The sequence below is a fragment of the Neophocaena asiaeorientalis genome, unplaced genomic scaffold (assembly GCF_003031525.2).
Source record: "Neophocaena asiaeorientalis asiaeorientalis breed wild unplaced genomic scaffold, Neophocaena_asiaeorientalis_V1.1 scaffold134, whole genome shotgun sequence".
Taxonomy (NCBI): domain Eukaryota; kingdom Metazoa; phylum Chordata; class Mammalia; order Artiodactyla; family Phocoenidae; genus Neophocaena; species Neophocaena asiaeorientalis.
In genome coordinates, this window is record NW_020185339.1 from 24332436 (window position 1) to 24343690 (window position 11255).

The 11255-nt window shown below is 45.4% G+C and overlaps 2 protein-coding genes across 3 annotated transcripts in view; one reads left to right on the plus strand and one right to left on the minus strand.

Moving 5' to 3' along the window:
* The window catches only part of DGKA (diacylglycerol kinase alpha), a 20658-nt gene extending 19655 nt beyond the window's left edge, over positions 1 to 1003 (minus strand). For both annotated transcript variants that reach the window (XM_024736586.1, XM_024736584.1), the window contains exon 1: positions 834 to 1003. The gene's annotated coding sequence lies outside the window, so the exon portion shown is untranslated. The remainder of the gene's footprint in view (positions 1 to 833) is intronic.
* A 3358-nt stretch (positions 1004 to 4361) lies between these two features.
* PYM1 (PYM1 exon junction complex associated factor) overlaps positions 4362 to 11255 on the plus strand; it is a 16333-nt gene continuing 9439 nt past the window's right edge. Inside the window, exon 1 of the mRNA XM_024736367.1 lies at positions 4362 to 4407. Within this exon, the coding sequence (XP_024592135.1) occupies positions 4374 to 4407 (34 nt within the window). The 5' untranslated portion in view covers positions 4362 to 4373. The remainder of the gene's footprint in view (positions 4408 to 11255) is intronic.

An 11255-nucleotide genomic window follows, 5' to 3' on the forward strand; every position in this document is an offset into this window, starting at 1 on the left:
CTCTAGTTCACCAGACCCGATTCCTCCCTCCCCCGATTATCTCCAGGGCTCTGGTCTGTGCCACTTTCTCCACATTCCTGCGCAGCTCATCTTCCCGCCCCGGTAACAGCTCTGTATCTGTCTTTCCGATCACTCACAGCCTCTCCCCGCATCCCAACCCTGGGAGGCCAAGGTAGGGGGCGGGGCCGCTGATGAGACAGCTTGGCTGTTGCCCACCCAGCCAACTTCTCACCCTCTCCTAACTGCTGCCACCAGGGGACTTCCCAGCTCCTTTCCATCCATCCACCATGGATTGAATTCACACTCAGGAGGCTCCGCAGGAGCAAGGCCAGAGTTCCAGACTGCACACCCTAAGACAAGACACCTCCCTGCCACCATGGGCTCCACACTGCTTGACACTACTTGAGAGAATCTGCCCATGTTTGCCTCCAGGTTCCTCACCTCCGTTAAACCCAAACCCCAGGTGCCTCAGATTTGTTTTCCCCAGGCTAAGGACACCTCCTTCTCTCAAGACTCAGATTCTTCCCTTAAGTCTGGGGTTGTGATTCAGGTGCAAAGAGCATTCTGGTCTGGGGGCTTCCCTGGTGGCGCAGTGGTTGAGGGTCCGCCTGCCGATGCAGGGGACGCGGTGTTCGTGACCCGGTACGGGAGGATCCCGCATGCCGCGGAGCGGCTGGGCCCGTGAGCCATGGCCGCTGAGCCTGCGCGTCCGGAGCCTGTGCTCCGCAACGGGAGAGGCCACAGCAGTGAGAGGCCCACGTACCGCAAAAAAAAAAAAAGAGCATTCTGGTCTGAATCCACCCTTTCTCCATGCCCTAACCCTCCCACTTTACCTGCTGGCCTTGGCAGGTGCTGTGGAAGGCCCTGGCCAACAGTCGGGGTGAAAGGAGATCCTTTCAGCTTCTCCTGTCTGGAATCTGTTTGTAGTTAAGGCTCTTGGGGCAGCATGGATGGTGGCGAGGCTGGTAGAGTAAGGGAGAGAGACTGAGGCCTAGGGACTTACTGGTAGGAACTGAAGACCCAGGCATCCTGCTCCCTGGCCCCGCCCCAACTCTGTCTAACCCCCTCCTACCCTTCATTGAAGTAGGGCACAGTAACAAAGGCTTGAGTTCCTGGAATCTTCCCTCATACACCTGGTGGTGGAGAGGGGGAGGGAGAGCTCTGATTGGAAGGGTGTATGTGGGTGTTGTGTGTATATTGTACGTGTACACACATACAAACACAAATGTAATATATACATACTTTTGGTGGAGGTTGAAGAGGAGAAGGAATGAATACACGAGGCCCTCTAGTGGAAACAGAGGGGTCTAAGCAGTTCTTGACTGTTCTGAGACTTGTTGGAAGAGAATCCTCCATTTTTATCAGAAATACAGCTGCTGAGTAACAGGGTTTGGAGTATCGTTGTTGCATCTGAACTGGAGATATGAGGCAGCGGTTGGAGAGGACCTGTTTCTCTGCTCCTGTCTCCCCTCTAATCTTAAAAAGACAAGGACACTCCCCATCCTTCATCTCCCCTTCCTACATGACCTCCTCAGTCATTAAATCATAAGCACTTTTTTTTTGAATTAAAAAATTTTTTAAATTTATTTTTGGCTGCATTGGGTCTTGGTTGCTGTGTGTGGGTTTCCTCTAGTTGTGGCGAGCCGGGGCTTCTCTTGTTGCGGAGCCAGGCTCTAGGCATGTGGGCTTCAGTAGTTGTGGCATGCGGGCTCAGTTGTAGCACGTGTGCTCAGTAGTTGTGGCTCTCGGGCTTAGTTGCTCTGCGGCATGTGGGATCTTCCTGGACCAGGGCTTGAACCCGTGTCCCCTGCATTGGCAGGCGGATTTTTAACCACTGTGCCACCAGGGAAGCCCCAAGCACTTTTGAAGGTTTATTACACACCAAGTCCTGTACTTTGTTCTGCAGGACAGCCAAAGACGTAGATAGCCCAGCTTAAGGACTGCACCAAACAGTGGCTTGGTTGTGTGGGTATGTGTATAAGCTATCCTAAACAAACATACAATATAAGTAAGAACAGGTCCCCCAGTTCCTCTTCCAATCAGTTTTCTGCCCCTGAGCCCCTCATCTAGAAATCCTGGAATGATACCAATCCTTAAGGCACTCAGCTTTCCTTGCAAATAACACTTGCAGTGCTACCACCCTATGTACGACCTGTGTTTTTTCACTCTGTCATCCTCAGCTATGTTCCTACATGACGTTAAAGATGCTCCTTTTAAGACATTTTTTGAGACTTCAAAGTGGGGCATGAGGTGATCTCTCTAATAAGCAATAAGTTGGAATCGGTCATACTCTAGGCTTGCATCTTCTTTCGGATCTGTGCTCCATCATACCCCAGTCAGTTATTGGTGGGGGTGGGAGGAAGAAAGGCCAAGAAACATCTAAGGAGGAGGCGTCTAATGCCTACAGTTCCAGGTGCTCATTTCTTTAATCAACCACATCATAAAAATCAGAAAGAAAGAAACCGCAATGAACAAAGGGAAAGGAAAAAACAACAGCTTTGTTCTCCCCAGCCTCTTCGTTCCCCTCTTCCTCTTCAGGGTGGTGGGGGACACATCCGGGGTTCAGGGCTGGGTCCCAGGCAGGTCTGCTAGGCAGACAATTGAGTTTCACTTCCCGTCAACCCCAGAGCTGAGGCAGGATGTCTGAAGGCATAGTGGGGGGCCTAGGGTAGGGTGGTCAACAGGGGCCACTTTAGGATTGCTTCTTGCAAAAAGGTTCTTTGATTAGCCCACTAGTACTCCTCAGGTAGTACAGTCAGTACCAACACATCCCTCTAGTTTTTAGATGCTTCAGCTCACTCTTACCTTTAGTAACAAGGCTATGGACAGGATACTAGACCAGCAGGGCTGAAGCACAACTGGTGAAAGAAGAGCAGGGATGAAGGATGGCAGTGTTAGAACATTTGCAATGACAGTGTATTGAATGCAAATCAGTTTTTAAATGAGTCTTTTTGAGATCTTCTGAGTTGGGCCTCTGGTGGAACTCAGGAAGGTGGAGTATGGAAGAGAAGCCAAACTGTGACCCCATAAAACTTCTGAAGCTTCATTTCAAAGCTTTACTAAGTTCCTAGTCAGGCATTGCTCTGTTTTTTGTTTGTTTTTTAAGTGGGACATGCAGCCTAGCGTTGGAGGTGGTCACTAACTGGTTCTGTTGGACATTAACCTAAGCCAAAGTGGGGGATTTGGAGGAAGGTAAATGGGTTGATGAGGAAAAAGCAACATGGAGGGGGGGCAGGAAGAGGGCAGGGCAGACACCTGAGGAGAGGAACTTGCAGTCGGCCCCTCCCAAGCTGTGAGGGAAACGAGTTTAGCAGGACTTAGCCCAGAAGGAACAAGAGCTGCTGAAAGAACGGGGGAGGGAAAACGTTTGGGTTCCTCTAAAGAATAGGGAGGCACGGGTCAGGGTAGGGCTGCAAAGGGAGTGACTGTACGGCTCAAATTATTGGCGCGTTGCCCCGATATCGATCCCCATCGCCCAGATACTTGGATGAGGTTAATTAGAATACTGACTGGGTCCGCCCTGAAGCCTTCGCCTTGCCCTCTGACCCTGGGGCGAAGCCCGAGAAGGCTCCCGGGTCGAAGGCCAGAGCAGACTTGGGCCGTCATCACTTCGCCGCCCGAGTCCCTGGGGCCGCCCCAGGGGCAGGGCCAGGCCCGGGCTGCCCGCCCAGCCCGGCCCGCCGCGCCTCCTCAGCCGTAGAAGCCGCCGGCAACCCTGAGGCTGCGGGGACAGGTGACCGACCGGCAGCGCCTTCGGCCTTGCACTCCCCTCTCTCGAGTCTCCGTCCAGAGGGTTAAGCTGAGCGGCCAAGGGCAATCGGCACGCGATTTCGACCTCCCCACCTTCTAAGAGAGGGTTAGTTGGGGTCTTGCGTTCGCCCCCAACATTGGTGCGCCCCAGTGCGTTCCCGGAGTTTGCCTGTCCCGTCCTATGTCCCCAAGCTGCTCTGGGACCTGGATGAAGGCGAGGGCCTGAATATTCTTCTTTTCCTCATTTATTAGCCGCCCCCCGCCCCCCGCCCTTTCTGGATGCAGGTGGGCCTTGCCCCCTTTTCTCCGGCAGGTCCTAGACAGTCGAAGAGTGCCTTGAGGAGAGGGGCTGTGCCTCGGAACTTCTCTCGGCGCCCAGAGAACTGCTGTATACGCAGCAGGCGCTCACTAATGCTATCAGTGGCAGTAAAAGAGCCCACAGCTCTTATTTTTTAGAGTCTTCAGCTTCTACCCCATTCCTCCTCCTTCACTGCTGTCCATGAAATGGTGCACTCTTCCTTTAAGACTAAAATGGTGGCTTGCTACGATCAGGACTCCACTTCCGGTGGGGAGGGGGGCGGGACCCCAGCCCGCTCACGCCGGAAGTGGTTTGCGTTTTCAAGATGGCGACTCCCTATGTAACTGATGAGACCGGCGGTGAGTGCGGGAGATGTGGAGCTGCTTCTCCCCGGGCTCTCGGGGTAGGGGTTCGGACTTGGAAAGGGGTCTGTGCCCCGCCCATCCCGGGGCCCCTCCTTTGCCCCGCCCTCCGGACCGCCTTCCCCATTCATTCTCTCCTACGGGGTGTCACCTGCGCCCCCTTCTGGTCTCGTGTTTGGGGGGTCTTCGCTTCCGGTCACCCAAACCGTGGGGTCCTTCAATGCTGGACCTTGCTCCAGGACCCTCACGGGCCCTTAGCTTTCGTCCAGAAGTTGGAGCTGCCATATCTCTTTTGGGTTTTTCAGGCTTGGGGACTCCTACACTCTCAGTTCCCTCCAATTCCTGCTCTCCCCCTCTTCCCCTCCCCTCCCCCATCTCTCAGTGTACCTGCTTTCTGCCCTACCCTAGCCCCGTTTAAATTCTTTTTCTTGAAGCTATATTTGTTGGAGACCTCCTCATTGCTACATAGTTCTTTTTTCCACTCTCCCTTATTTTCATTGTTGGGTCACTGAGGTACAGAGGTGTGAAGGGAAGAGGGACCTAATACAACTTTCAGCTAGAGTTTTCTCCTTGATGGCACCACCCTTCTGTACCTTCTCTGGCGATGGTGATGGGAGTTGAGGGATCTAAGGTGGTAGAAGGTGAACAAGAAGGTGTCTAGTGGCCTCTCAAGCCTGTGACAAGTTTACAGAACCCACTGTGCCTTCTGATCAGAGAAGATTTTCCCACCTGGCTGATTGAGATGCTGAAATATCTGTTGTGTATGTGAGGTTTATGTGTTGAAAACTGAAAATCAAGATTTTCATTTTGGCTGTAGCCCATCCTAATTTCCCCACCTTCAGAAAAATGTGTATATCTACCCAGTGACAGTCAAATAAGATAGTATATGTGAAAGCAATTTATAAAACGCTGTGCAAGGCAAAGTATTACTGTTTTTTGTAGCCCTCGTTGTGTATGTGTATTCTGTAGAAGTGACAGTGTGTGTGTGCTTTGGTACATGCGGTCTGTTTTAAAATGTACCTTTTATGCCTCTTGCTTTGCTTGTTTTCCATGTTACTTACATCTCAATCCACCTCTCCTATGGTATCTAATGACAACCCAAGTCTCTGCTACTTCTCTGCAACCTCACCTTTCAAAGTGGTACAACCTCTTCTCTTGCTCTCTACATAGTAGGTACTTCTTCAGTTTGCTTCTTTTAATGTGTGCTTTGGATACTCATTGTCCAGTACACTTCTCTTTATTCTTAATCGTTTTCTTTAAACTGATTTAACGGACATCCAGATATCACATCTCACCCTACCCTCCCACCAAGAGGTATCTTCTGTACTCTGTGACTGTGTGGAAGAGAAGGAATCACACTGCTTTTTTGCTTTCTCTTACTACTTCCAGATCATTGATCTACCACGGTCACTGTAAGTCTCATGGAAGGTACTGCCATGCAATTATAGAATTTTCTCTAAAACCTGCCCATTCACTGCCCACAAGGACCCTGATGTAGCATATCTTTTTCTTTTTTCTTTTCTTTTATTCTGTTTCTCAGTGTCTCCACTCATTCTCAGTGTCTTCAGCATCTTTGGAATACTCTTATTGTATAGTTCCTCAGCATGAGGCCATTAACTTTCCTTTGAATTTTCAAACCAGCCACACATTAGAATCACTACAATCTGGAACTACATATCCTACCACATAGGACATCACCTATGACACTGCTTCCCCCTTCAGGTGTTCCCCATCACTTATTTTCGCTTCCTTACCCAGTCACCTTTTTTACTTCCACATGCCCATAGAATCAGCTTTTTGCCCTCCTTAGGTTCTCTGGTCCTTGACCTTTCCCATTTCATTGAGTCTACCAGTATCTTCATGACTACTTTTTTGTTTGTTTTTTTTTGCGGTTCGCGGGCCTCTCACTGTTGTGGTCTCTCCCGTTGCGGAGCACAGGCTTTGGACGCGCAGGCTCAGCAGCCATGGCTCACGGGCCCAGCCACTCCGCGGCATGTGGGATCTTCCCGGACAGGGGCACGAACCCGGGTCCCCTGCATCGGCAGGCAGACTCTCAACCACTGCGCCACCAGGGAAGCCCTTCATGACTACTTTTGATGCTACCCTGCTAGACCTCTGTGAACAGTCACTATCCTCATTGCTTTCCTCATTCATTTTGATCTTCAATACTAAGCAAGCACTTCTGTTATCTTGAATCATACCCATCTACTGTTTTCTTGGCTTCAGCTTCTAGGCCGCAGCACATGGCTAGAGAAAAGGCACAGACAGTAGCACATTCAGTATAATATAACTTAATGTTAACTTCTGCCAAGATCACAGCTTTTCTCCAATTCTTTGTTGGTTTGCTTACATTCTACCATGGCTATTTCCCTTACCTTTCTCAGCTCTCGGTGACTTTCCCTTTTAATTCCCCTTCTTGTGGCAGATGGCCTCATTTTCTGTTTCATTGAGAAATCAAGGTCTGTTATTTCTGTTTCTTTCCTCTTCATAGCCTGATTTCTTGAATATCAGGTCCACACATACTATTTCCATTTCCTCACTGCTTACTTGTTCCTCAACTTTTTTTTTCTGGCCTTGCGGCTTTCAGGATCTTAGTTCCCTGACTAGGGATTGAACCTGGGCCACAGCAGTGAAAGCACCGAATCCTAAGGACTGGACTGCCGGGAATTCCCTGTTCCTTAACTCTTCAAAATGGTTTCTTTCTAGCACTAGCCTCTCTCCTGAGTTGTCAGTTCTAAATGTTTGGTGAGTAGCTTTCATTCTTGGATATACTGTCACACCTTAAATCCAGTCTGACCATAATTGTTATCAGTTTTTCCTTCCTTATTTCTGTTAAAGGCACCATTGTTCTAGCCAACCCAAGATCAGCTTATTGCATCATTTCTCTCTTTCTTTATTTTAAATAGACTTTACTTTTTAGAACAGTTTTAGATTTATAGAAAAATTGAGAAAATGATACAGTTCCCATATACCTTAAACTCAGTTTCCCCTGTTATTAACATCTTATGTTAGTATGGTATCGTTATTGCAATTAATGAACCGATATTCATACATTGTTATTAACTAAGGTCCATACATTATTCAGATTTCCTTAGTTTTTACCTAATTTTTTTTCTGTTCCAGGATCCCATATTAAGTTTAGTTCTCATGTCTCCTTAAACTCCTATTGGCTGTGACAGTTTCTCAGACTTTCCTTGTTTTGGATGACTTTAACAGTTCTGAGGAGTATTGGTCAGTTATTTTTGTAGGATGCCCCTCTATTGGAATTTGATGTTTGTCTCATGATTAGACTGGGGTTATGTGTTTTTTAGGGGAGGACCATAGAAGTAAAGTGAGGTTTTCATCATAGTACATATACTATGTATTGAGGATACATAGTATCACAAAGATTTTTTTACTCTTGATATTTACCATGATCTCCTGACTGAGGTAGTGTTTGTAAAGTTTCTCCACTGTAAAGTTACTTTTTTCCCCTTCTCCTTTCCATTTTGTACTCTTAAGAAAGTCACTATTCACAGCCCACACTTAAAGAGTGGGGAGTTATGCTACCTTCCTTAAGGATGGAGTATTTATACACATCATTTGAAATTCTTTTGCACAGATTTGTCTCTTCTCTGCCATTTATTTATGTATTTATTATTTTTTTCTGCCATTTATTTATTTGGTCAGTTATGTGTATCAATATGAACTTCGGGTTATTTATTTTATTGCTCAAATGTTTCAGCTTTGAACATTGGGAGCTCTTTTAGTTGGCCCTGTGTCCCTTTGACATATCCCCATCAGTGTAGGGTTTTTTTTGTTTGTTTGTTTTGTTTTGTTAGCTCTTTCTTACTTTCTGGCACTAGAAGCTGCTCCAGGCTCATCTTGCATATTTCCTGGCCCAGTCCTAGAATCAGCTATTTCTCTAAGGAGCCCTTGTTCCTTTTACTTAAGAATGGTGTGGGAAACCAAGATCAGAGCACTAGGTGTTTTTGTTGTTATTAACAAAATGAACTGGGGTGTTGTTTTTGCATTGACTTTTACTCCCTCTTCTACCCCCAACCCTCCAGTTGTCAAAGTATCATTTTCTGTTTCTGCTGTTGTTACCCTTCTCCCATCTTCAATGCTTGTTAGCTACATGGCCTGGGAATTTTAAGCCTAGGGAATCCAAGGTTTAGTTTTCTCATCAATGAAATAGGAATAATAACTCCTACAACATAGGATTATTGTGAGGATTAAAATTTAAATGAAATAATGTACATGTCCAGCGCATAGAAAGTACCCAAGAAATGGTTCTGTAATTATTACTGTTATAAAGATTATGGATTAGAATAGATTACATGTGTAAGGTATCAAGCAGAGTACTTGAATCAGTCTAAGTGCCTGATAAAATTCTAGTTTCCTTTATCCTGCAAATATTGCTGTGACCTCCTAAACAGTTGTCCTACCTCTGTCTCTCTCTGTTTCAGTTCATTTGACACACTGTTACCAGATTACTGCTCCTTAAGTACAAATTTAATTATTTAATTTTTGTTCAATATAATTTGTCCACTGTTCAATTTGGCATATACCCTTCTGATCTCTATTTTTCTGTGCATTTTTAAAACATTTTTTAATCAGATGGTATTTACATTTTTATGTGTTGCCTTTTCATTTAACCTCACGACATAAGTATTCTTCTTTGCTATTAAAAACTCTTTGAAAACATCTTTTAAAATACTGGCAGAGTGTTTTATTATTTGGGCATACACCCTCTCTTACCTTTCTACTGTTATTGGACTTCTAGATTGTTTCCAGAATTTTTGTTATAAGAACTCTATGAATATTTTTGTGCATAAATTTTTGTCTGCATTTAGGGTTATTTTCTCTTTTTTTAAAATTAATTAATTTATTTTTGGCTGCATTGGGTCTTCGTTGCTGTGCGCGGGCTTTCCCTAGTTGCAGCGAGTGGGGGCTACTCTTTGTTGTGGTGCGCGAGCCTCTCACTGTAGTGGCTTCTGTTGTTGCGGAGCATAGGCTCCAGGAATGCGGGCTTCAGTAGTTGCGGCACATGGGCTTAGTAGTTGTGGCTCGCGGGCTTTAGAGCGCAGGCTCAGTAGTTGTGGCTCACGGGCTTAGTTGCTCCGCGGCATGTGGGATCTTCCCAGACCAGGGCTCGAACCCGTGTCCCCTGCATTGTCAGGCGGACTCTCAACTGCTGCGCCACCAGGGAAGCCCTAGGGTTATTTTGTTAGGACAGATTTCTCAAAAGTCGAATTACTGGATTGGAGGATACAAACTTTTATTTTTATGTAATTATAAAATTAATTTATATTGATTGTAGAAAACTTGGAAAATATTTTCATAACTAGTATAAAATATAAGTCCCATGCATATTTGGTAATTGCAGAGCCCAAAGATAACTACAATTACATTTCCTTTTAGTTTTTCTTTCTCTGCATATATATAGCATATCTATTTAACATAATTTGGATCATACCGAATGGCTGTACTTCCCCAAGTATGATTCTCAGAACACTTAGTAGTCCTGTGAGATGTGCTGTAAAATAAAAAACTAAAATAAAAATAAGCTTCCTGTGGTCAAATAAATTTGGGAAACACTGTAAACCACATTTCCGTTGGAATATTCACATGAACGAGAACATAACTCATTTAAGTCTTGCTGATAAGAACAAAAAATTTTTTTCCTATGTTTAACCCAGAATTTCTCAAACTTATTTAACAATTTTTTGGGAATAACCTTACAGAAGTAGTGTTACAATATCTTACAGAAGTAGTGTTTTATTACATAACAATATTTAGGAAATGCTGCTGTATGTTAGGACTACCTTATACTCTCTCTCTTAGTTAGCCAGATTGCTTGCTTGCTTTCTTTTTTTTTTTTTTTTTTTTTGGTGGAATTTTAAAAGAATCTATGATACTTCGTATGGAAACGGAGAGCAGAGGTTCACTGTCAAAGTACTTAAAGAATTGTAGAACTCAAAGCTGAATTACACATTTTTATTTTACAAAAGATGAACATCTTAGATGCTGATCTTTTCCATGATGGCAAGAAGCTATCAACAGTATGCTACCTGGCAGATATTTTTTTTTTTTTTTTTGCGGTACGCGGGCCTGTCCCTGTTGTGGCCTCTCCCGTTGCGGAGCACAGGCTTCGGACGCGCAGGCTCAGTGGCCATGGCTCACGGGCCCAGCCGCTCTGTGGCATGTGGGATCTTCCCGGACCGGGGCACGAACCTGTGTCCCCTGCATCAGCAGGCGGACTCTCAACCACTGCGCCACCAGGGAAGCCCCCACATTGCTTTCTGAAGGGTTTTACCTTTGACAGTATATGAATATACTGGTTTCATCACTTCTTGGACTGCACTGGTATTCTGATCTTTAAAAATTCTACTGCTTTGATAGGTAAAAATGATGTTTTAATTTGTATTTCCTTTGATTACTAGTGAGGTTGAACTTTCTGGTATTCTTCTTCACTTATAACACAATACAGAATAGTGGTGTAAAAAGCACAGCCTTTGGAACCCACAGCCTGGATTCGAATTCTACTGCAGTTTACTGACATTGTAACTTTGGGCAAATTATTAAATTTCTCATCATCTGTGAAACGAATAATCCTTCATGGAGTTGTGAAAATGAAATAATGTATATAAACAGGGACTTCCCTGGCAGTCCAGTGGTTAAGACTTCGTCTTCCAATGCAGGGGATGCGGGTTCAATCCCTGGTCAGGGAGCTAAGATCCTACATGCCTCGCAGCCAAAAGACCAAAACATAAAACAGAAGCAATATTGTAACAAATTCAATAAAGACTTTAAAAATGGTCCATGTCAAAAAAATCTTAAAAAAGAAAAATTATATATATATA